The sequence below is a fragment of the Apaloderma vittatum genome, unplaced genomic scaffold, assembly GCF_000703405.1.
Source record: "Apaloderma vittatum isolate BGI_N311 unplaced genomic scaffold, ASM70340v1 scaffold6004, whole genome shotgun sequence".
Classification (NCBI taxonomy): Eukaryota; Metazoa; Chordata; class Aves; order Trogoniformes; family Trogonidae; genus Apaloderma; species Apaloderma vittatum.
Genome location: NW_009714362.1, coordinates 88,300 through 114,714, shown reverse-complemented (window position 1 = coordinate 114,714; position 26,415 = coordinate 88,300). Strand labels below are relative to the sequence as shown.

General features: G+C 35.5%; 1 protein-coding gene across 1 annotated transcript in view; it reads left to right on the top strand.

Moving 5' to 3' along the window:
• Nucleotides 1-698: 698 nt before the first annotated feature.
• The window catches only part of LOC104273401 (receptor-type tyrosine-protein phosphatase delta), a gene marked incomplete at its 5' end in the record, with an annotated part of 83,425 nt that continues 57,708 nt past the window's right edge, over nucleotides 699-26,415 (top strand). The window contains 3 exons of the mRNA XM_009868732.1: nucleotides 699-811; nucleotides 10,164-10,261; nucleotides 21,829-21,952. Of these exons, the coding sequence (XP_009867034.1) occupies nucleotides 699-811; nucleotides 10,164-10,261; nucleotides 21,829-21,952 (335 nt within the window). The remainder of the gene's footprint in view (nucleotides 812-10,163; nucleotides 10,262-21,828; nucleotides 21,953-26,415) is intronic.

The window sequence follows — 26,415 nt, the reverse complement described above, 5'->3', positions numbered from 1 at the left end:
TCCCTCCCTCCTTCCCTTCTTTCCTTCCTGCCTTTCATGCCTGCATCGTGCCTGCCTTTTCTGCCTTTCCTGCCTTCACAATTTGTCCAAAAACATTCATTCAGAGTCTGAGCCTTCAATAAGTAGATCCATGAGTATTGTGTAGTGCAAGTTTTACAGAGATGAGAGGCAGTAGTGGGGTTATTTATTTGTAGGAAGTGAAAGGAATAGGTGTCTTCTGGGATAGGTGTCTTCTATACTGTTCTCTGTGATAGTCACAGTACCCAAAGAATGGAAGTTATTCCTTTAAGCAATGCGGAGCTGTGCATTTAAAATTTGACTCGTAGCAACTTGGAGTGTTCATTTTTAACTCCATCCTCAAGAGCTGGCTACTTTTTAGTAAAGATACAACTAGCTAACCTTTAATACAGTGTGAATTTTTCTAAGTTTCATGTTATACCCTAGTGCCCAGAATGATGAACGAGAGGATCAGGATAGGGCAGAACGTAGCCATTTTCCCTCTGACATTACTACATTTGAATTCACTTTGTCACTGCAAATTGTAGCTGCCCTATCCAGTATGCATAATTATTTTAAGTTAGTACTGGTAAGTGCAAAGAAGTAAGCATCTCACCTGTAGAGTATAATGATTAAAGACACAGACACCTTTGTCAAGCTAACATCTCTTACGTTTATGTGTATTCTCTTTCTCCATAAAGGAAGAGAGCTGAATCTGATTCTAGGAAGAGCAGCATACCTAATAGCAAGGAGGTCCCCTCTCACCATCCCACAGACCCAGTGGAGCTGCGACGCCTTAATTTTCAAACTCCAGGTAAGAGACAATAATACTAACTGAGATCTCTGTGGTCACAAACTGATTAGTGGTGCCTTTAAAGAACAGAAAGATTGATTGTTTAGAAAAATGTATTTTGATTGCTTATGATTTTTTGCACAATGTATTTTTTGTTAGCTTTGGAAATAGTTATGTAAATTTTTATTTTTTAAAAAAAATCCTGCACAAAACAAAACTAAAGTTCTGCAAAGCAGACCCCAAAGTCACATATTTTATGGATGTGTTTTATGTGCTAAAATTCAAAGTTAAACCTAACCATGCTGGAAAAGACCCTTGGGAAATGTGCATCCCTCTATTTATTAACAATATTCTTACAGCTACTTCTTTGTAAATAAACATCCCTCTTATCTACTGCATTATCAGAAAACCAGTAATATCATTGGAAGTTTTACTGTATTGCAAATGTATAATACAGAAAGGAAATACTAACCAGAGAAATAGTCTTGTCTTTTAAAATCAGGCCTTACGTTACAGTCAGGATATTAATATGCCACAAGTGCTGAAGGTAGAAACAACACACTGCCAAGTATTTTATTTAATTATGTTATTTTGTGAGCATTGTTTTCTAAAAGATGTTTGGTTTGATCATCAAGAAACAACAGGAGATAACTACTGAATCTTCTTGAGCTTTATGTTTGTCAATTTTTTTACATTAAGTACAAAAAATAGTGAATTCATGCTCATAAAGGCAGGAAGTTAAGTAGTTGAGTTGTTGAGAGATTAACTGCAGAAGTGACACATAAAAAGAGTTTACTGAATTTGCAAATCTCATTTCTGATCTTCCAAATAGTTGCTATATTAAGCTAGTGTTGCCTCAGCAGAAGTGGATCTGCAGAACAATGAATTTTTGGCTGAAGACTCAACATCCACTCTGCATGCATGTGACAGAGGTAGAAAGAGGAGAGTCTGGAGACTTGAGTTTTATCCGAGCCCTGCTTTTTTTTAGTCTATTCCTGCATACTGAATGCACTTTAGCAGCTGGAACAAATTAGGTGTGTTTTAGAAGTGCATCTTCTAGTTTTGTTTCATCTAAATGTGGGAATTTTGTTGATGTCTCTTGGACCTGTGTAAAATATGAACGTAAGTGCAGTAAATGGAAATTACTAAAAGTTTTGATTCACAGTTGTGCTTCTGAGACTACAATATTAATGTAGGCTCATCCCTACTGACCAAAGGTTTCATATGTTATCCAGCATTTTCATATGAAAGTTGTTTAAAGGTTGTTACAGAGATAGAAGTATACATACAAGTCTTTCAAACATGGGAAAAAAAAGTCACGGTTCTTACAGTTTAGCTTATGGTAAAAAAAAATCATTATCTGTATACAGATCTATCCTGAGTAGAGTGGATGGCTTAATAACTAGGTGTATAAGCATAATTTTCTGCTGTCCATGTATTTAGATGTGGATTACCTAGCCATTTAGTATTCATCATAAATTAAAACAAAACGTGGACAGAAAAAAAAAGTGTTGCCAAGATTTAACAACTTTACATGTTAAATTAATTTATTATAATTAATTCTAAATTTACATTTGTATAGTTCTTAAGAAATGTCAGAGTTTATGGCTATTGTAGACATGATAATCCCACCTCGTTGATCTGAAAAGAATTGGAGTGGAAGTGTAGCTTTCCTTGTAGTGCTGTAGTTTATCTGGGAAGTTTACATTTTTCTGCGAAGCTAGTTAAGCAGAACATCTGCAGCCATTTCTACTATGAGGTCTTTGCTGTAAACCTTTTCACAAAGCAGGAGATTAAAGTTATTATTAAAAATATAGTACAGAAGTAAAATTACAATCTTTTTTGCTACTGTTGTGCCAACTAAGACCCCTAGGTCAGGCCATTATGTTACTCAGCATGCAGCTGAATATCAAGGAGAAAGTTCCTACCCCAGGAGATTGTCTTGCTGTGTAACACTTGCTAATTAGTACATTATTAATATGTAATCTTAGCCCTAGTGAAGTCAAGGTACAGTTCTTATGCTATAAAATCCAAAACCTCACAGAAATTACATGAACTTTAGTTGTGGCTACCATTTCATTAAAATCGGTCTGAATTTCACTCTAGATATTTAGATCCTGCTGGAATGTTTATCCAGCTTCACACAGTAACAAACCATTAAACAACATGCATAGCAAGGCTTTTCAAGACAAATGTAGAGAAACTAGAGAAAGTCTCTACATTCAGGATACCAGTTTTGATGGTTTTGTTCTTCAGCTTTGTGATGTCTATATTTTCCACCAGACAGCAGACATAGGGTACTTCTGGGGCAAAGCAGACAGTTGAGAAAAATGGATTGTGGTTGATGTGGTTATGTGTCGGGGTTTTTACTTAGACATCTGCAGTCACCCTCCTACGATGGCCTTATCTGCTTTGTAAGATGTTACAATTTATGAAGATTGCTTGCAGATAAAATAAATTACAGTGGTGAATGTACTTTAATTATCAGTGTATGACAAGTCAGTACAACTGCATCACGATGATTTGACATCATTGTTATTATAATGATTTATTTATTTAGGTTATGAAGCATCCACAATTTGCATGGAACTTTACAGACACACCAGTTGCTTCCAGTGGGAAGAGGGAAAAGAATTTGTAATAAATCCAAAATGTAAAGAAGTGTTAGAGGAGAAAATTTTAAATTACCTTTACAATTTCACTGGGAGGGGTGGATGAGACACTAGTATAAGACTCTGTGTTGTCATAAACTTAAATACTTTAAAAGAATTATAAACAGCCTCTTCCCAAAATTGCCACCAATCATATATTTTGTGTAAGGAAAGTTCTGATCAGATGTACCTGTCAAAATAATTTGAAAGTGGAACCATTGTTGTGATAAATATGAATTTCTAACTACAAGTACAAAATACTCTCAATACAGGTGGTTAGACATAACTGTTTAAAAGTAATTATGGAGAAGCAATATTTTATCTTTGATGTTATTTAGGCAATGATTTAGACTCAGATATGTTGTGCTTGTCAAAAAATTGTCAATTCAGCATGATGTCCTAAAAACCCAGTTTAAACTACCAGCAAATGTCTTGGTTTCCTTTTTTTCTTGTCCCATCAATACCAGACTTCATTCTTCACTGCCTAGTACTTACCTAAAGAGTCTCCTATCTTATTTTGTCCAGGAAGGATCAGTTTCATCTCTGGCTTCTTTCCTCACTGGATGGTATAACTCCATAGATAAATTTGACATTTGAAATAGCCCACAGTTTTACGTCTGAGAACAAGATCCCATGTCCCTATATGTTATCCAGAAATGTGTATTTGTTACATAAGCCCATATGCCAGTGAGTGGGTCACAGCTGTGCCAAGTTTTCTTTGAGTAAACATGAAAATAACCTGTCTTTAAGTAGCATATACAATTTCATTTATAAGTCTTTTACTCTTAGGGAACTGGAGTAGCTGAGGAAGAGTCAGTCACAGTCTTCCCATTCCACAAGTTTCATGTGAAATACAGGATTAAAATTATTAACCTTGTGCACAGATTTTAGAAGTCTTTATGCCACATGGGAGAGTGAGGGTAAGGCAGGGGTAATAATTAAACACTTGCAAAAGATTTCATCAAATTAGGAAGCCCGGTTTTGCATAGAGGAAAATAACTGATATTAAGTGGTTTGAGTGGGTTATGAGAGACCCAAGGCTCAGGCAAAGATTTCAACCTGCCAATCAGCCAAAGAGCTAAATTGAGTCATGTCTTAAAAGTGACTGGGTTTTCTTCTCATTTCAGTATAAAAAGTGTCACACTTAAAAGTAATTTGTGTAATTGGGTGCCAGTTAATCAATTATCTCATTATCTCTTATGAACTAAATAAGATGCTTTGAAATACAAGAAAAATAAATAGAATTATTAAGGCTCTGAATTAAAGACTCTGCTTTTTTGTTAGATAAGTAAATGCTCACAAAACATTTTTTGCCTGAGTTCCTAAGGATATTTCACCAACTTAGTTCCAATATAAGGCAGAAAAAGGATAAAACAGGTCCAGAGGAAAAAGGTGCAAATAAAAAGAAAACAAAACAAAACAAAACAAAACAAAACAAAAGATGATGTCTTGATTTTTCCATCTCCTTTGCAAAACAGCAGGAAATGTCTTCCCTAAGTTTATCCATACAGTTTCTGTTTATGAAAGTCACAACAATGCTGAAGGAAGTGCTGTGCTTTGTCTCCATGGCAAAACTGGAAGAGCTTTCTCATGTGATACTACGTCTAGATCTTGACTCACATGAAGGATTTAGGCACCAAGAAGAGGTATAGGCTTTAGAGTGCAAATGGCAGTTCTTTGTTATCCCACTTGGTCACAATCAAACCTAGAGACAATCAAAATCTGCTTAGCTGATTGAGAACTCTGCTCCTCACAAGAGGTTTGTTGTGTTTTTTTTTTTTCCCTGTATTTTAGCCAATGGTTTTCCTCTTTGTTATTGTATTGAACAATTTTAGATCAGAGACAGCTTTTACACCTCACTCAGAGCTAGGGCTTACACTGTGAGGCTGCAGAGTCCCAGGGCTGCTTGGTAGAGCTAAGTCTTTGATACAGAACAAAAATTATTTTAATTCCAGAATATTTAGTCTAGATTTGAGTAACAAATTCTTTTGGAATAAAAGTGGCCTTGTTTTGCAATACTATATACACATGGGTAACTAATATTATAGAATCACTATTGCAGGCTAACACAGTTTTCTAGAGCAAATTGTGTAAATTTGGTTTTGTACACAAGCTGGAAGATCACACCCTGGCACAGAGAAGTGTATGTGAAAGTAATTTCAAAGCAAAAGTAATTTTTTTGTCAAATATGCTAAAGATATCCTTGCTAAATTTTCATGGATGCCAAATTCCTCCTACATCAGGGTCATCTTTCATTTTTTCCATTTTCCTTTTCCAAATTGCACATATTTATTTCTTTCTCCTTTTTTTGATAAGGGTAAGTATCAGTAATAGTATCCACTGTTACTGATTCCTTCCTTTTTCTATAAAAGGACAATGTCTTAATCAATATAGATTGGTGTGTAGAAAGGTATTCTGTGTTATTAAATAAAAATTAGGATATAATAAATATTCTTCTTTACTTACAGTGTTAATTCAGTGGAGACTTGAAATACAATTCATTTCATAAAGACATTTCTGTGAAAGTAGTGTGTCACATTTTCGGTTCATCTAGATAGAGTCTATAACAGCTATGCAGCTTGTTTAACTTCTAACTTCCATGTTGTTTATTGTGGACGTGTGAACCTACAGGTCCAAATATGTAAAAATAATCTGTGTTTCTTAAAAGTTTTTAAAAGCCCTTTTCATAATACCTTGACAACCAACAAAATCATAATTTAATGCACTTATGACAAGGTCAAAACACTCACTTGTTACAGTGGGGTAAAGGATTATGCTTAACAGGTTTAGTGTCTGTTCATAGGCAGATGAATTCTGGCCTTGCTCTCTCAGTTTTTCCTTGGAATTGTGACACATATGATATTCCATGTTCCTTAGTTATGTATTTACCACAGATTAGCCGGAAGATAATTCTACACTGTAATTAAGCCATACATTCTCACTTAATACATGTGGAGGGGTTCCTGCAAGGCTGTATAAGATCAATGACATTTGGCAATCTTCTACCAAATCTGAAAATAAAGTAATCTTAGGGGCACAATTTCAGCTGTGTTTGCATGCAATGATTTTTGTATTTTGGTGGGTTTTCTTCCTGTTTTTAAGTGGTTTTATCTCTTTATTTTCTTACTTTAGATAAAGTTTGAAAGCATGTTCTCAGCATGGTGTTTCTTTTGACTTACTAGCATGTCACAGGATCTGTTGTAATTTAGCTGTATTTTGTCTTTTTTTTTTTATGTTTTCATAGCATATGTTGATTGATGTGGAGCTGTGTCAGCAAATAAGTGTGTTTTCTTATTTGTAGCCACAAAAATAAGTGTGTTTAGCTGCATTTGGGGTGGAGTTTTTGAGTCAAGTTCTACACATGCAACTCATGTTAAGCTCAGCAGGAGCCTCATGCTTTTGCATGAGATATGATGAAATCTTGAAATGTTCATTCAGAGCATATTCTTGTTATGATTCATAGACACATACATAACAAAAGTCCTCCAGCAGTTCTTTTAAAAAGTAATACTTCAGTCATCTCAGTAGAACACATTTTATGTATTTCAAAGATTACTCCATAAGTTTACTGCAAAATATTGTTTGAAAAAAGTTAATAAGTTTAAGATCCTAAAATGAATTGTGGAGAAAGGGGTATTTTGTAGCCAAAAATCTGTCAAGTTCTGAAATTGTAATAGTTCTTTTTTTTTTCCTTAGAAAAGAAAGTTTTATGTCAAGTTTCATTCTGCACACAGTGTTTAACATGAAATCGCCCCTTAGGAATTTCAAGTGGCATATAGAGGAGCAAATAAACAAAAATAGTTTAAAAAAGAATGGATGTTCAGCATCTTTAAAAAAAAATCATTCACAGTAAGCTGATTCTTGAGAACTGTGTTCATCACATAAAGAGCAAGTCTCATTCTCTTTGGTTTTATATCCTTCATGTTTATAGTAGGGTAACTGGAGCTTTAGACACCTTCTTAGTTAAGTTTCCAGACGATGTTTTGTGCATGTCTGAAGTGCCTGTATGTACAAGATTGATTGATTATGATGGTCTGCTGCTGTTACTAATTTGTTTCCCATTTCCGATTGGCTTTTACTTTTTACAGCTTTGAGCAGTAATTCAGTCCCCTACGCCTCCCTGATTGGCTCTGTGTCCTCCCTCTCTAGCCAAACTACCACTCAGTCCTTATATGATAATAACTCTCTCCCACGATTCGCTCGAAAAGGTCTAAACATCTTTGTCTCTATTATTTTCTCTGTTCAAGCACTGTTTTAGATGTACATCAGTCCACCTCCATTTCTGGATCGATCTAGAGTTCTCTTGTGCCTTTTCACTTACATATTCTCCATAGGGGTGCTTGATCTGGATCAATCAGTGTAATTATTAGATGACTGTCACCCACACTCATTTTGAGAATAGCCAAGTTCTGTTAAGTAAAATTTCTAGAGAAAATGGGAGACAACCAGAACCGATTCAAATAAATTAGTACTTATGGACTAATTTATTAATTGAAATTTATAAGAAATCTCCCCATTATATCTGAATATTCTGCTTTGTTATTTTTCTGACAACTTTCCTTAATATCTGCTTTAAATAATGTCTTACTGTCACAGTTGTGCTATGAAGGTAATACATAAATATATAAGTATAGGGTCAGAAAATTTAGGGCTAGTGCTGCTGGACATCATTTTGGACTCTAGTATGATGTCTGAAACATCAAAGAATCAGAAAGAAAACAAGAATTTTAAAAACATACAGAAAAATATTCTACACTGTGACTGTGTTTTGACCACATGGTCATTTTGAGCTACGTTTACAGGAAATGCAAGTAAACTGTCTTAAGCATGCTCTTGAAATTCACGGTGACAAAGCAAACTGCATTGTGCAACATGGCTTCCAGCTTGAGCCCCCTTGAGTCATCACTATTTTCCCTCTGTAATTTCAAGAGATCCTGGGGTTCACTAGCTTAATTTTTCTAGCCAGCTCTGATTTCTTCCCACAAGCAATTAAAAACTCACTTTCATTTTAGGTGTGATAGTATAAAGTATGAAGAGAAGAATGTAAGCATTATGGAGAAAGGCTGTGAAGACTAATAGCATGAAATGAACTTGTTTACGAATTTTTTGCCTCAGAAATCTTCAGCTGGCAGATTGTTCTAGTTGACCCCACGTCTTTTCTTCTTTGTTTTGCCTTGCTGTCCCTACATTCCTTTCCACAGTCATCTCTATTTCTAACTGCCAGATCTTCTCCTTCTCCTTCTCCTTCTCCTTCTCCTTCTCCTTCTCCTTCTCCTTCTCCTTCTCCTTCTCCTTCTCCTGCTCCTGCTCCTTCTCCTCCTCCTTCTCCTCCTCCTACAAAGATGTTTTCTCCTCCACCTTCTCCTCCTCCTTCTCCTTCTCCTTCTCCTTCTCCTTCTCCTTCTCCTTCTCCTTCTCCTTCTCCTTCTCCTTCTCCTTCTCCTTCTCCTTCTCCTTCTCCTTCTCCTTCTCCTTCTCCTTCTCCTTCTCCTTCTCCTTCTCCTTCTCCTTCTCCTTCTCCTTCTCCTTCTCCTTCTCCTTCTCCTTCTCCTTCTCCTTCTCCTTCTCCTTCTCCTTCTCCTTCTCCTTCTCCTTCTCCTTCTCCTTCTCCTTCTCCTTCTCCTTCTCCTTCTCCTTCTCCTTCTCCTTCTCCTTCTCCTTCTCCTTCTCCTTTTCCTTCCCCTTCTCCTTCTCCTTCTTCTTCTCCTTCCACTCAGTATTTTCATCAGTGGACAAAGATGTTTACACCTGAAGTAGATTGTAGGTACTTTTGGGGGTTGATAAATGGGGTTTCAGATTAAGCATATTTTAAGGTACTAGTGCAGTCAGCATGTGTGTCCAGCCAAACTGTACAACCCCTGCCTCTACAATCTGCTACTAGTGAAAACATTTTTGAAGTTCTAATTGTCTGATGTCCAATGTTGTCTTCAGTGACTGTTGTCTGAAAACAATGGTGCATGTTATTCTAGTCATTCATAGTTGCATGTCAGTGACCTCAAAACTTCATAATATATTTAAGTATTTCTAATTTAGTCAGAATATGTGGTCAGTCTTCTAGACTTTGATGCATTATTATTAATCCTCCAGCAGTCCATTTCATTTTTTATAATTTATTTTATATCTTAGTTTTTATGTTGGTTTGAAATTTCTTTGGTTTTTACCATTTCCTTTGCAGGTTCAGGTGTTGCCGGTTACCTCGGTAACCTTCATTCTTCAAGTTCGTTTTTCTTGATTATGCATAAATCACCTTGTTTTCTGTCAAAACACTATATTCTTTCCCCTTTAGGGCTCTTTCAGTGTTTGTTTCTCAGTTCACTTTTTCTCATCTAATTCAATGGAGTTTCCATTCCATGCAGTGCAGGAGAAGGAGGTTGAAATGACATTAAGAGTCATTACTCAAAGCAGAGGTCAACATCAGGTCTAACTGTCTCATTTTTCCATGCCTAGCTAACCTCATTGATTCATACCACAGTAACTCTTTCCTCTACACTAGGAATGTTAGCTTTGGGAATATGCTTGGTGACTTCTTTTAATTTTGCTTCAGAACTCATCTATCTAGAGCATGTCCTGCTTTGAGTAACCAAACTATTTGCCTGCTTCTCTCACGACATCTTTACTACTTACACATTTCTAGCCATTCTAACTACTGCATTTTCTAAGTTTTAGACTGATGACATCACTGGAGTTTACTTTAATTTCTCTTCTTCATTCTTGTTCAACAGGTATGGCCAGTCATCCCCCAATACCTATCTTGGAACTTGCAGATCATATTGAGAGATTGAAAGCAAATGACAATTTGAAGTTCTCACAGGAGTATGAGGTAATTTTCTCCAGTCTCTCGTTACTCAAGCTGTTTAAAATGTCATGCTTACTGTTTTGCTAGACTTCTCTCTGGTATGTTCCCATCCTCATAGTGCTAGTCTGTAAAAAAGTAAAACCATGATTAAAACGACTCTAAGTGTAAAATAACTACTGGTATGGTTGCCCCTTTACTTGTAACAATTTATTCTCTTTTAATATGGATATATGTCAGGCAGATTCATGGGCAGATACCTGTGGTGGTGTGTGAATGATACATCACTTGCTCTCTTTTAATATACAGAAACATCCATCTACTCTGCAGTTAAAACATCCTTAGATTATTTTTAAAATCTCCTGTGAAAAGTTGACAAGACACATACAGTATAAGCTCTAAAGAAGTCACAGTCCACTGTGTTAATTTTGCATGGATTAAAGCAATTTCCAATTTCTTGGTGTCTTTCCTAACATGAAAATTTGAATATGTTGAATTTTCCTCCTGTCAATAATACCACATTGGTAATCTGTGAATGATGGTCTATAAGAGTTTAACTAGAAGAGAGTAATAATTTACAAGCCATTTTGTCAGTAATCCGTGGAGTATAACCCCCTAGCAGGTGTTTGTACTGTGGAGAGTAACAGCCTCTCATATCAGTAATTTGTGGCTAAAGGAACTTAGATAGCCAACCATTAAATACAGTAAATTGTAGCTGTTTCCTCTATGTCCAAAATCTGTGGATAAAGTATGCACTGAACCATCTTTAGAGAAGCTATAGGCAGTCGTATTAGAGGGACCTCTGAAACAGTATTTTCATTATAGTCCTTGCTTAAAACTCCATGAGAATTTATTAGTGTGTTGAAGTAATAAAACCATGTTACTCACATTTTTGAGGGGACCACACTTTCACTGCATTTGAAGATTCATACAAACACTGACAGTCCAATAAGAAACACTGAAGAAGACTTTCACATATTGGTTCCACAGTAACATGTGACCGCATTGTACAAAGACCCTCTAAATGCCCAATGTATTTTAAAAGTCTTGGTGGAAAATGTTTAAAAATAATGCTAACTACTGTGATAGAGATCTACAATTGCTTATTATTTAACTGAATATGCTGTTCAGAAAGACTTTTAAGACTGCTCTAAGTAATAACCTCATTAGATGTCAAAAGGAAACTATAATCTCAACAATTCATGGAAATAAATTTGTTTGAAGAGCATCTCAGGGTTACTATTTACTGTTGCAGTCAGAAAAATGTGGGAGCATTCTTCTAACATTTCTGCATGTAGATCCTGTGTTCTTAAATGCAAAGATTGTAGCATATAAAGATTCAGACAGGGAAGCTTACCTAACAGAATGTTCACCATGAAAAAACAAACACGTGGTACAAATTTGATAATTATTTCCTGTTGTATACTATGGGCAAATTCCTTGGAATATCTGTGTAGGAAATTCCATTTAATGAAGTAAAAAATGTCCTTGCAAGTCATATAATGTAGTATAACTTCCATAAAAATAAACAATGCACCTTTACTATGTCTCGAGCCAGTTGTGGATATGGTGTGGTTCTTCTTGTACTGTAATGTGAATTAAAAATTTTAATGGTTTATATTTGCTTTATTATTTAAATCATTAAAATAATCTTGAGAATTTAATTTTAACCACTTATAGGCAGCATTGTAAAAATACATTAAGTCATTCAACTGGAACTTTTTACCCGTCTATGTAAACAGCCCAGCATTCATATTATTTTACAAAACATACCACCTGACCGTCTGAGGCAGAGTGATCAGATATTCAAGATTAAAATGTGGGCAATTGAAGGTCAGTATCAGACTTCGTAGCTTGACGCTCACAATGCTTTGCCCAAGGGATGTTCAACATTTATCTTCGAAATCCCAGCTTTAGAGTACCACTTCATTTTCATCTAGACATCCATTTTGAAACAGAATTAGTGAAAAGCACTGTTATTTGATTTTATGGTCTAGACTAGGCAGTGGACTAAGGCTGCAGTTTGATCATCACTGAAAGTCATCTCCCTCTCTTGGCTGTGTATTCCTGTTGTCTCTCTTGTGCCAATCCTGGCACTAGCGCATGTGCAGCTGTTCAAGGATTATCTCAGGAAACAGAGACAGTTGAAAACTAATTGTTTTATTTTTCTTTGCTGTTTTCAGTTGGATCAGTCCCCTGAACTAGCTCACCACATGGCGGCATGAGCTCTAGTGCCAGCACAAAGGAGCTGGTGGGAACATTTCTGGTCAGGGATTGATTGGGACCTTCTCTTTCAGCAGCAATCCTCACTAAAATCCCTTAAAAGCAACTAGCCAATTCTGAGGCAAGGCATGGGTACAGTTGGTAACAGTTTCGTTATTATCACTTCAGATTACATTTGAACTGGTGACACAAAAGGAAAAAGAGGTATTTTTCATCTTCAAGAGTTAAAGATGTAACATGCAGCAGGAACCCTTTGACCTTTAGCGATAGCAGTAAAATCCTCTGATTCAGTTGCATTTGGGGAAATGCTCTTTCCTACTTGACGTTCCATTATTTGATAATACTTTTTATGGACTTTCTTGCGTTGCATGAGTGAAACTCTTGAATAATAGACTGATCATGCCATATGATACCATAAAATAAAATATGCGTGTACAGTTTCCTGATGAACACTGAATTTTCATCCACTTTGTAGAATTTCTTTCAGTAGATTAGCTCCACTTCTAAAGGATGTTTTAATTATATTTAGCGGGCTCAACTTTTGTTGCTTCTTCAAGAGAATTACTTTTCTCGCAGCTCAAACACATCTTTCCATATTATATGCTACTTTTTCACCTGTTTCATCCTTGCTCCTCTTCCATACACTGCCATTTTATCAGAATTTCAGATGAAAACTGCATAGACGTTTGTTTTTCTGCTTTTGGAAGAGTGTCACTTCCTTGCCTGCTCCTACTCTCTCTTCAGACACATGAAAACCTCCCTGTCTCTTCACTGCTTCCAAAAGAGAGTTTTCTCACAGAAGGCACGCATCTACGTGCTATCTTCTCTGCCAATTTATACTTTCTGATGTCATTTTCTAATGAAAACTCCTAAGTTCCTCACACCCGCCTAGAGAATCATAGAATTATAGAAAATGAAATCTCTGTAGGCTTGGATCATGGGAGAAGTCAGGATTGCTTTCTTCAAATAATCCCAAGCTCAAGTCACTAGTCTCTGTTTATCTGGTACAAAGCTTCCCAAACAGCGTGGGTTTTTTGATGTTTGGGGGGGGGGGATTTTTTGTGGTGGATTATTGTATTGTTTTTCTTCTCTGAGAATATATTCCTTTTATGTTGTGTTAAATATAATAGAGAACAAATCTAAAATTGCTATTAAAGAAATAGTAAGTCCAAAGTGCATCACATTGATCACTCTGGTTATGAATGGCATGCACAGGGTAATGCAGCAAATTGGGAAAGTAGGTGTTGCAGAAGTAAGCAGCAATATGCATAGTATTGACTATATAGTCTTAAAAAAAGAGAGAAAACAACATAGAGAGCAAAAAAGAAAAAAGTAGAACTCCTTAACTGTTATGATGTTACAAAATGATTGTATTCTCCAGTGTAAACCATCTTCCAGCCATGTAGTGTTTTCTAATCTTTAGTATAGTTGATTGTAGAAGTTCCTGCTTTTGTAAGTCTTCAGGGCTTCTCCTACCCCTGATTTTACAAGGGTGATCATGATAACAGTGGGGACTTCTGTCATTTTACTTCTCTCACAACTGGACCTTGAATACCAGGTTTCATGGGAGAATAAAGGCCAAGACTTAAAGATAAATATTATTGCAGAATTTAAAGAAATATTAAATTCCTCTGTTGGATAAAGTGGTTTTGTAGTTTTAGCATAGATAATGCTATGTCTTCTTCTCAGTAAAGTTTATTTCCACTTCAAAATACATTTTTCTTAATCACTCGTTGATCATTATTAGTTTGCAGTCCCCAAGCCTTAACGAACATTGATTTACCTCATCAACATGACATATCCTTTATGTCACGTAGTTCTTTTGTATTCCCTATTTTTAAAAAAAAAATAAAAATTCTTGACCCCAAGTGATTATTAGGAAGCTTTTGCTGACTTTGGCAGTTTCAGTGGGATTTTTATGTAATGCAAGGCTCCATATGGACTTGACAGCTGCTAAGCAGAAAGCCATATTCGTAAGAAATTGACCTTTATATCATATCTCCTTCTTAACACAGGCTTCAGAATTTAACAATAAAAAGTGGTCGTGGAGATAGACTGAATGAGAACAGTAATGTCCTGCCTGCTTTATGCAATACATTAGATGTATTTATATTTCCTCCTATAACAGAATAGAAAATCTATTCCTCTAAAGCAGATTTCTGAGTCTTCACTTTTGTTATCCGAGATCTGCAGTCATAACTTTACACCCTTAGGAGACAAACTCGCATTCTCACCAATTTGGTGTGAGAACCTGTCACTGCAGTATAAAAATCACGCTACCAGCCTCTATATGTTATTATATTATTTGCTGTTTATGTTTGTGTGTGCAATGGGTAAAAAAATTACTATAATTTTAATGAGTTTCCTCATCAGGTTTTTCTGTAAATTACAGCTAGTCTTTTGCTTTAACACTGGGTGTTGGAAAAGATGAAGATGCATTTTGACTCTGTACCACACTGCTGTACTATTACAAGTTTTATTGTAGCTTTTTGGTATCAGTGGGTAGGATTTGTGATGAGAACAAAATATAATACATCTATCTTTTTGCATCTCAAGCTGCAACAACATAAGCACTGGACACTAAAACAATAAATTTTACATGATAGAAGCACATGTAAAACCTAATATTGATATAAAACACTTTAAAAGTCCATGAAGAATAGATAACCTACTGAATGAATCTTTACCAAAGAAACAGCTGCACTGAACTGTCATATCATTACAGATTATAGTGACTCATATGCAAAAATCAATTTCTCTCAGCAAAAAATGTGTTTTCCGTTCTTTACAGTACTTTCTTATTTCTAATATTACATCATATATTGGTATTCTGAAACTTTACATTTGTAGGATGTGCTCCACTTATTGAGAAATTATTAGTGTAGTCAGTGTACGATGAGAAATTGTCTTATTAATAGCACATATACTCTTGCATTCACGTAGCATGTTTGTTGCTTAGTTCCACCTAGGATAATATTGGAGCCAGCAGGGTAGTTAAAATAGAGAATTTTAAAGACAATGTAGCAATCTGAAGTGACAGTAGTCAAGATTTATAGTGGCGTATTATCTCCTTCCTTTGTGCTATGAAGGCTTCCTTGGGACAACAGCAGTTGATTGTGCTTATAGTTGAAAGAATATTCAGATAAAAGAAATCTGGTGTTATTATATTAGGATGATAGGTTTTGGTCTCTTAACTAATGCTGTTTTGCCAAGGAATTCCACAGAGACGATTTAAATAACTACTGAATAAATGTCAGTTTTATTTTGCCCAACTGAAAGTAGTGGTGTGTGTAGGAAGAGAAAGACTATGTAGGTAATTACAGGTAAAACTGAATTTTGCAGGTGCCTTTTAGACAGATTTATTTGCAGCAGGTTTAGGAATAACACCAAGGTCGAGGGTTCGATCCCCGTTTTTTCCCCATGTGTTGCCTGATCTAGTTGAGAGGCGTCCCTGCCCATGACAGGGAGGTTGGGTTAAATCATCTCTAAGGTCCCTTCCAGCCCAGGCCATTCTATGAATTTGTGATTTTATGGAGGCAGGTAGAGGAATCGGTGAAGAGCTTCAGTCCTTTATTCCGTTTTTAAAAAAAATAAATGTGGTCAATACGTTAAAAATGTGTTGGAAATTCAAAGCAACACCAGTGTCTCCTATGAGACAATTACGAAGTTTAGTGTTTAAGAGCTGCCATATTTTATGTACTATAGAAAGCAAAAAACCAGGATGCTTTAATCAAGAAAATACTTAAGCTAAGCAAGGTTTTTCATTACTCAGGTATTCTTCTGCTCCTGATACTTATTTTCTACCTGAAGTTGAGTGTATTCCTCTGTTTCCAGAACAAAATTATTTCCACCACAACTAGTTGTGATACCACAGACAAAGGATTTTAACTGCAGATGGAGGATAAACAGATTACATTTAAGACTGAATGCAAAGAAATCCAAAACACTTAAGATCCGTGCTTTTTGTGTAATAGAGACTCTCCTTCAAAGATGTTTTCAAATAATGGTTATTTTCCTCCTTACCTATACTTCAGTTGTATGTAGCTTGTTTGGTTCTGTTGAAATCAGGTTTTAGACAGTCTCATTTCATACTGGGAATTTTAGTTTGATATCGTAATGGAAATATCTTTTTCTTGAAAGGAATTTGGCAAAAGCCTTAGTTATGTTTCTAGCTACACCCGAACAGCTGGATCACTTTCTTCCACGAGTCAACAGGAAATATCTTATCTGTATGTTTTTAACTGGTTTTAGGACCAGAATGCAAACTTAAATTTGAGTTCCAAGGAAGATTTAGTCATAAAAATATGGGTTTATTCCCCTATAACTCTTGAAAATCTTAGACTTTAAAGCGTGATGTAAAATACTCTGCCTTAATAAGGAAACATAATTCCAGCTGGTGAGTTGCCATGATCATATATTAATGTTCATGGATCTAGCAGGTTTTGATAATGCAACACGTAAATCTCGTTCTATTAGAAATTTGCCTGCATAATGTAGTAGCATCCCATTATAGATTCATCAGCTATGTTATGAAATTCTCATCACAGTCACTGGCATTGGTAAAAGAGGGTCAGATTGTTCATTTTTATGGGTAGCTGAGTCTATTTGCACTGACATCCTCCCCCTTTGTTTTTTTTTCATTCTTTCTCTGCCTGACCTTATGTTTCTCTGTGGGCCAGTGCTTTTTGACTATGTAATCTGAGCCTCAAACTCAGTGCTTGGAAATCCTTTACAGGACATGTTTCCTTCCCCTTCTGGGCTTGCTGAAACCTACACGGCAACTCACAATCCCCACGACACACAAAGACTCAAACCTGAAGCTCTTAATTATCTGGCATAGTGACCCTTAGCAGAGCACTGTTCCAGGGGAGGCAGGTGTATCTCTGCTTATACCAGGAAGGGTTGCATTTTGTCATACTCTTTCCTTCCCCAGATATACTCCTTCCCCAAGATATACTCCTGGAAGACTCATGACCACAGCAGGAAATATTTGCCTCTTGTTTAACTAGTGTAAAGGAAAACTTCCCAATGAGCTGGTGGTGCACAGTTTACTGGAGGGGGGTTGATTGAATTTTTTCTGGAAATACATTTTGGATACCATTATTCATAGTCAAAGAACTATTTTATGGATGGTATGTTGTACTAGTAAACATTGCTCAAGTCTTTTCTCTGCAACAGCTCGGACTTTTTTTCAGCAGCCAATCATTTAGAACACAATAGCTGAAAGATTAGTCAAAGCATGGGAGGGTAATAACAGTATTACAGATATCTTTATTTCTTTTGCACAAAGCACCCATACCACACAGTCATGCTATGAAAAAAAAATCCACTTCTTTGTTAATGACAGCTTTATTGAAGGGAAGCTTTCAGAATGAATATACTAGAAATCCTATTTAAATGCTATCCATTAAACCATTAAAGCACTCATTAAAACTCTTACTACAGACTTGTTATTCATGAGTTATTGGTCTTTCACACTTCTGAAATGTGTCTGCCGATACCACTCTACTCTTTGTTCCAGTGTGGCTATTAAGTCTGAGGTAATATAGATTAACTTTCTTTTCCCAAAACAGAGCCTAGTGGGAGGATAATAAGACCACAAAATGATCCAGATTGGAGAGAAAAACAGGAAATATTAAAGTTTGCCTGGTTTTGACATAATTTTTGTTAACTGTGTCTGCATACAGGCCTAAGTATTAGTCACTGAATTACACCATCTGGCCATATGTTATACAAAGAAGTGAATGGGCAATGTAGTATGCTGCTGTGATGAACACATCCTCATCTACTTCTACAAATGGCTGACAGAGAAGGCTGCAGCTTGTTGGTTTTTTTTTCTTAGTATCAAAAAGTAGCTTTAGATTACTTAAACAGTAAGGAGGGGAAAGGGGAAGAATAATACATAACAGGCTAAGGCTTAAATGTATTCTTAATAATCTATAAATCCACATTAACAATAGCTATAAAATAAAGCTGAAGCTCTTTCTCATAATGAGTAAGGATCTTAGACCATGGTTTTCTATATGCAGCTATATATGCAAAAATTGTGCCTTAAACTTTATGTTTGCAGGTAGTTGTAATTGTGAATAGATAATTTATGGATTTTTTTTTTTTTTACTTTTTGTACATCCTGTTTATTTTTAATAAGGTAAAGTCCAAATCCTGTAGTCCAGGCTCAAAACTAGCAGCATGCTAGTCAAGACACTTTATTGTTATTATGTATTTTTTTTGTCAAGTGTGAAGAGAAAGTGTATATGACATCTTATATTGTGAAGTAATTTCCACAGTATTTGGCCACTGTAGGTAAAAACCTAAAAGATCAGGCAGAATGTTTCCTTCAGTTATGTATCTAGAGCAACACAGAACAGTATTGCTTCATTCTGGGGAAGTAGACTGCTATTTAGATGGAATGTTTGCATATATGCCTCTCAAAAAATTCTGACTAGGGAATCACTGATAATGTAGGTATCCTTTATTCCTAATCAAATGATTGATTTTATTTAGAATTTTATTTAGAGTCTAATGCAGTAATATGAGAGGATCTCCTTTTTATTTTGAAATTACTGGTTAATGTCCTGAATTATTACTAGAATTCTGAGCTTAGCCTATACTAATTACTTTCTAAAATAACGAAAACTTGACCTGCAAACATCCTGCACAGGTTTTCTTACTCACATCCAGTCCATTCACTCAAAAAAGAAAAAGTAGGGAGATTCTTGCTAAGAGAAGTAATTATGCAAATTTGATTGCTTTTCAAGTCATAAGATGTACATGAATTGCTGGTCAGCTGAAACAGAGTTAAATTGCATGTCTTAAATATACTGTATATATATCCAGTGAAGATGGAAACGTACTCCAAATTCCTTTTCTTCACTTTAGATGAAATAATTAGCACCTAGCAGTAAAGATAAAAATATTGGTGGTTTTAAATGAGGCAGTGCTTACTTGCTTCACAATCTTATCAGACAACTGTCTTAGAGGGTGGGAAAACATTTACAGAGTAATATTTTACTGCTTGCTTTATTGATAAATGGGAATTTCACTGTGCAGTCAGAAAAAGTAATGTTTGGGTCAGAGAAGAACTAAGCCCTAATATTGGGAGGATCAGTTTTCTATGTTTAGAATTAAGCATAGCACAGAAGTGATGTCTACTCTTGCAAGCGTCAGAATATCAATTGGATGATAGTTTGTTGTTCCTATATATGTAAACAAAATACAATGAGGCTGAAAGAATGTCAAGAGTTTTATGAAACTCCTAATAACTGATCTATTAAGATACTAGCTTGATAATAGTAAGTTATTAAAACTATTAGTATATTAAGATATGTTAAGCATAGTGCCACAAAATGGTATGATTGTGAACACAAATATTGTTGGATTTTTTAAAAATCTTTTTTGGGACAAAAATTGTGTGGAAATTCAAAGAAACCAGTTTCATTCAGAGCTGCAAACTATTTAAGAACACATTTTGAACTGTCAGTAACACACTTAATGATACAACGTAAGTGAATCCTATGCCAACCACAAATAAAATTTTCCTGGTTTTCATGGTCTCACAGAGTTAATTTCTTCCTCATTCCTCTAAAAGTCTCATTTCTTCCTGAGGGAGGTTCTGTATCAGCTCCTCTAGATAAGGCAGTTTGCAAAGGGGCATCCAGAACCTGAACTACCACACTCTTCTGCAGCAGATCTCAGGTAGGTTTTGCAGAGTACCTCAACCTGGCCCAGCTCCAGAGAACTGTAGTGGAAGTTAGCAAAATTTGAGAAAACTGGCTGGTCAGTGTTACAGCAGTTAATTGAGTCTAGGATATTAGTAGATAGGATAAGATACTGGGACTTGGTTTTCTAAACGGTAATGTTGGGGTAGTCTAAGACCTCTATCAGTCAGCCAGGCAAAATGATTTTTAAAAGAATGATCTCAAAAAAGAAGCAAAGTTACATAAACAAATTGTTTAAGATATGTAAAGATGTGTAAGAATGAAGCAGTTTTCTGAGTGCCCAATTAGTAATTATTAATCTACAGGATAAATTGTAATAGATCACACTATTTTGCACACGTTCATTGTCTGGTAATACCTATTCTAATAGATTACAGGTCATATTTCATTGTCTTTAACATAAAATGGATTCACAGCTGTTGTAACCCTTGGAGGTGTTTGTAAAATTGGTGTTAAAAGTGGTAGCTTGATGCTGTAGCGGCAGTATGGAGCTTCCGACTTGTGCTTTCTTGCACAAGTGGACATAGTGAACTGCCCCATCTAGGCTTATATGTGTCATTATTTTTTTTATAACTTGCAGCAACCTGGCATAGGGAGCTGCTGACTGTAACCAGGATTAAGCAAAGGGCATGAGTCACAAACCACAATTGCGTATGCGTGTTGATGAAACAATTTTATGGTCTCTAATGTTATAGAAAGGGAAGGTAAAAAAAATATGTGATTAATTGTGGCTTCTGAGTATGAGATGACCCTTCATATGGCCACTATCATAGTGGGCATAAGCAGGTACTATCTGTTATGTATTTCATATTTACCCAGCTCTATGTAACTGGCTAGTATTCCAGCCTCTACTACTTGCTTTCAGCCTTAGAGGTAAAAGTAAGTAGTAGAGCCTAGAAACTTCCTACTGGTGAAGGATGAAGGAGTGTGGGACAAGCTTCAGTAACTACATCCCGGACCATGAAGGAAGCAGGAAATAAACACTGATTCTAGGACCATATAGTTATGTGTATAAATAAGAGATCATTAAAATGTAAAAAATGCCTGAATTGCTCTCTTATTTATGACTCAAGGAAATAAAAATCAAGTCTCTATGTTGTCTCTGGATGATATGCAGTTCGTTCCTTGAGCAACACTGGTATCATGTGTTGGCCTGGCATCAAAATGAAAGAACAGAAACAACAACAGTTTTCTTCTAGAAAACTTCTTCAGGAACATTTGGAATTTGTTTAGTAAACAGGACACTGGATTGTTTGAACATCTGCACTTAGCGATAAAGATGAAAATATTTACTCTCCTTCATGCAGTGTTTCTGAGATTTCTGACTTTTAATCTATTATGTTAGAATCCCTCACTTGCCAGACTGAGTGAAAAGATAAAAAGATAGGTAGCTTACCCCTGTCTCTCTGAAGAGAAAGCCCTGGATCTGAAAAGCTTATTGTTTAAATTCCTGATGGGAATTTCAGATGCATAAATACAAACTGTTTTATATAATATGATATGTTACAATGTGTCCCAAAATCATAATTTTCTTTCAGAAGCAAAATATTTCCAGAGTAAGTTAAGGGAGCATAGAATTTCTAATCATTGTAAATACATACATAGTCCTTAGCTAAAAGTTTCCTTCTGTTTTCTTATCTTTCTCTTTTGAAGTCTATCGATCCTGGTCAGCAGTTCACATGGGAACACTCTAACCTGGAAGTAAACAAACCAAAGAATAGATACGCGAATGTAATTGCATATGACCATTCTCGTGTTCTACTCTCAGCAATAGAAGGTAAGGAGACCTTTGAACTGAAAAATACTAAATCCTAAAATCTAGTATAATTTTACCTCCTGATATATTTGCGTACTGATATTAAAAAGTGTTAATTAAAGTACTTCCAGTAAATTCCTGTAATGACAATAATTTTCTGATGTTCATTCTCAGTAATTCATTACAAAAATAAGCTAGAATTGACACAGGGTGACATACAGCACTGAATGTGTCAGGTTTCTGTGTGTATGCCAATGTGTTATCTGAAGGAAGTTATCATTGCTGTTTACTTATGCTAATTCTACAAAGCAAACGCAGCAGTAACCATGCGTGAATTAAGGTTTTTGTAGATCAATGACATTATCAGCATTCTGATCATTGAGTTTCAGTTGCTAAATCCTTAATGTGGGAAAAAACCAGTTCAACTTTATGTTCCCATGGAGAATTTTGACAACTCTCTGTTAAATCTTCTCTTTCTTCCTTTTTCTTTTACAACCTGAATTTTAAACAAGAGTGTTTAAACAAATGGCCACATGCACACATTTTTGGTACCTCAGTATTTCACTTCTAAAAGATTGGCAAAGGGTATAATTAGAGTTCTTCATTTTACCTTTCTTTGTCAAAAAACTTTTTAAAATTTTGAATGTTTTAGAGTTTTAGCTTAAACAGACTGGTCAAAGTGATCAGCTCTGAGCATTATGTCTCTTTTACCAGGTAAAAACAGTAGACGGCACTGATTTTCACTCAGAGGATTTCTTTTCTTAGCGATTTTGCCTTACTTTAACCTGCTTCCTGGGATGAAGACATATTTCCAATTTATTTATATTATTGACAGGTATTAATGAGGGCCAGCATATAACTGATTGTATATTTAAGTGAAACAATTTAAATTAAAATAGAATTTGTCTTTATTAACTGTGACAGATCTTGCATATGATATGCAAGATGTCAGAACTGTATTCAAGGTCATAATTATTTCAATCCTAACATGCTACAAGTTAAACTGCCTGCTATTTTAATTCAATTGTAAACAATTTCATATTTTTGGCCTAGACCTGAAGACACTGCATACAGGAGGGACAGTATTAAGAGGTGTAATCCATTTTAATATTAGTAGCTTGGTGAAGAAAAAAGCAATCCAACTGATTGATCTTATTTATCGCAGCTGCGTACTATGGGCTTTGATAACATAGATAAGAGCTTCTCAAATATATTAGAAAATTTGAAAGACTGCCTTGAAGAATTTGGATATGATAATCTGCTTATGTTCTTTCTACCTCTGAGGCTCATATAGCCTTTTGTAAAGTCATAAATTTTCACATTGCCTTGTAGAATAATATAGCTGTATAGAAACCTGCCACGATCTAGTAGATTTACGTGTCTGAACACTGAAGAGAGGGTATTTTTATTAGCATTATATATGATGTAATTCAAGAAAAATATCCCTCTCTGTGTCACTAGTCTAGACCAAGAGAACATGGTCAGAAGATGCCAGGAACAGCAACTAGACAGTCATTCTGAACTGTTATGTAAAGTTCTTTGGAATTAAGTGTTTAGCTCAGAAGTAAGTCTGTTTGACAGAAGACAAGATTTCCACTGGATTTTGTATGGAAAAAAAGAGTTGTGTAATGGGGGGAAGAATGAGAAGAAAAGGTCTAATTTCAAATAAATTTACTTCTAATTTATAAGCCAGATGTCTGAGTTTAAAAAGTTCTGCCACGTTCCAGTTCAAGTAGATGAAACACAAAATTTGGTTCCTGTAAAGAAAATTAACATATTCAGAGAAGAAAAAAAATTAAGAGGCAAAACTGAAAATGTTAGTCATAGTAATTAAATGAATCAAAGTACACTGCATTAGACTACTTTTTTAAAAAACAGGTGGTAAAAATATGAAAAAAATCTATGTTTTTGCTGTAGGAAAGGACTGAGGATTTTAAGGTTCAGGGACAGCATACAGTTAAACTGTAACATTTAATTCAGTTTTTAAAGCAAAAAGTACCACAGTGAGGCTAAAATTTCTAGCCCTGTATTAGTCAGTGAATCTAAACAAAGAAAAATATTATCATCCTTTGAAATATCAGTGTTAGATGTATTATCACAAGTGAGATTTTGACCTATTTGGTGATTTGCATAATTTTAAGTATTTTATCAGTCTTCAGTTCATGGTGAAACAAGCAGCTTAAATCAAATATTAAATGCCTTTTTATGCTATGATAATTTGTCTTGGAAACAGTAGTAACTTAGTACTTAATTACCATTTTAAATTCTTTCCTTCTGGGATTTTACATAATTCTTTTCCTCACATTTTATATGTGTACCTCCATAAGTTTGTTAACAAGCATTTGTTAACAAGTGCTTCTCCTTCAAATTTTAAGTAAATATTTCTACAATGAAAATACGATTTGCCTAGGATTAATTAGTTGACAGCTAGGTTTGTTTTCGTGCTACCAGGGAAATTAATACTTTGAATATTGTTTTAAAAAAATAATTCTCCTTTACCTATGTTACTATACAAGTTGATCAGAACCTAAACTGGGACCACATTACATTTTGTTACAAATACCTGGAGAATATTTGCTTGGATTTTGCATATGGACCTTATGTGCAACTCTTTGGCAGCCATAAGAAGACTAATATTATCAGTGAGGTTAAAATAATAACTCTGCTGTTTCTAAGGTGAAGAGCTCCATTCTACACCTAGACACTTGGTCCATGTTTCAGAGCAGATTTATATGAACAAGAAACTAGACATCTGCCAAACTGTAATACTACACTGATGGTCACTTTGCATCGTGATGATGTAGCACAAACATGGAACGCTGTGATTGCTAATTGAGAATGGGACACAAGACTGGTTTTGTTCAGTTGTCTGTCTCTGTGGCCAATATGAAGCAATTCCTAGAACATCTTAGGATGCATGTAGCAGATAGTTGAAATTACTTCTTTCCACCCATTGATATTACCAAGTTCATAAAAATTTCATTAGCAAAAGGCTTACCAATGCTGTCAAAGTGTTTATTTTGGTACCTTTTATAAGTCTTATTACATATGTTCAAACCTGGTTTTGAGCCCCTGCTACATTCTTGGCCTCTGTAATTGCGCATAGCATGGAGTTCCACAACATAATTGCTCATTTAGCAGGAAATGATTTTTTTATGTAGTTAAACTCACCACTGTTTAAGTTTTATGACTATAGATGTTCCTTTGGAAAGAAAACTCAAGACTAATTTTGGTAATTTGAATTTCCACCTGGCAGAAAATACTACTTTGCAAAATTTTATTCAAATGTTCTTGAGATTTCATTGCTCATGTTGTGCTGCCTTTGGATGTGCCTGAGAAAGATGCTTGAAATGTTGCTGTACAATGAAAGAATTTTATAACATAGTGAAGTTTATTGTATGCATCTAAGTAAACTTGAGAGCAGAATTTACCAATTGAAAGTTAAATAGATTGTTTTAAAACAGCAGGATCTGTGCCCTTAAACATCTAAGTAGTAAATAAAATACTGGGAAAAAATGATTAAACATTCTGCATTTTAAAAAGTCTTGCCAGAGACTTTTAGGAGTCTCTGTCTTTTAGGAATCATCTAGGATTAAAAGTCTGCTGTATGTGGCATGGATTTGCATACTGCAATTTAAAAATATATAAAAAATACTATCTATCATATTTCAGCAGTATAATTTTTGTTTGGTAGGAAATCTAGTAGCTTTAAAAGGCAGCTAAAGCTACAAGTCTTTGACTGTAATGTAAGTGGTTGAGAAAGAAAAAGGCAAGAAACTGCTAATAAAAGTCTGACTGCCAGTTATTGGTAAATTATTATGGAGTATGTAGGCTATCATCTTTAGATTTAGAAGGTATCCTAGTCAGTATAAATGCTTGAACAACTACTGAGCAGTCATGGACTTTGCAAATTATTTGTGTTCTCTCATGTTGCATTACTGTTGCATTCCACTAACAACACATAATTACACACACTATTTGTATGCCCCTTTGCCCTGCAAACCCAGAGTGCCTTAAAAACAGCAACAGTATTTCAGTTATGAGGTTACAGGGTATGGAAAGATCAGTGAAGCTGAAGAAGACTTCATGGTGTAAAAGTCACTGTAAAGTAGGCTTCATAGTGGCTGTTTAAACAGCAGTACCAAGACAAGTTCACAGAATCACAGAATGTCAGGGCTTAGAAGGGACCTCAAAGATTATCTAGTCCAGCCCCCCTGCCAGAGCAGGATGACCTGGAATAGGTCACACAGGAACATGTCCAGGCAGGTTTTGAATGTCCCCAGGGAAGTAGACTCCACAACCTCCCTGGGCAGCCTGTTCCAGTGCTCTGTCGTCCTCACAGTGAAAAAGTTTTTCCTAATATTTTTGTGGAACCTCCTATGTTCCAGCTTGTACCCATTGCCCCTTCTCCTATCATTGGACGTTGCTGAAAACAGCCTGGCCCCGTCCTCCTGACACTCCCTCTTGACATATTTATAAACATT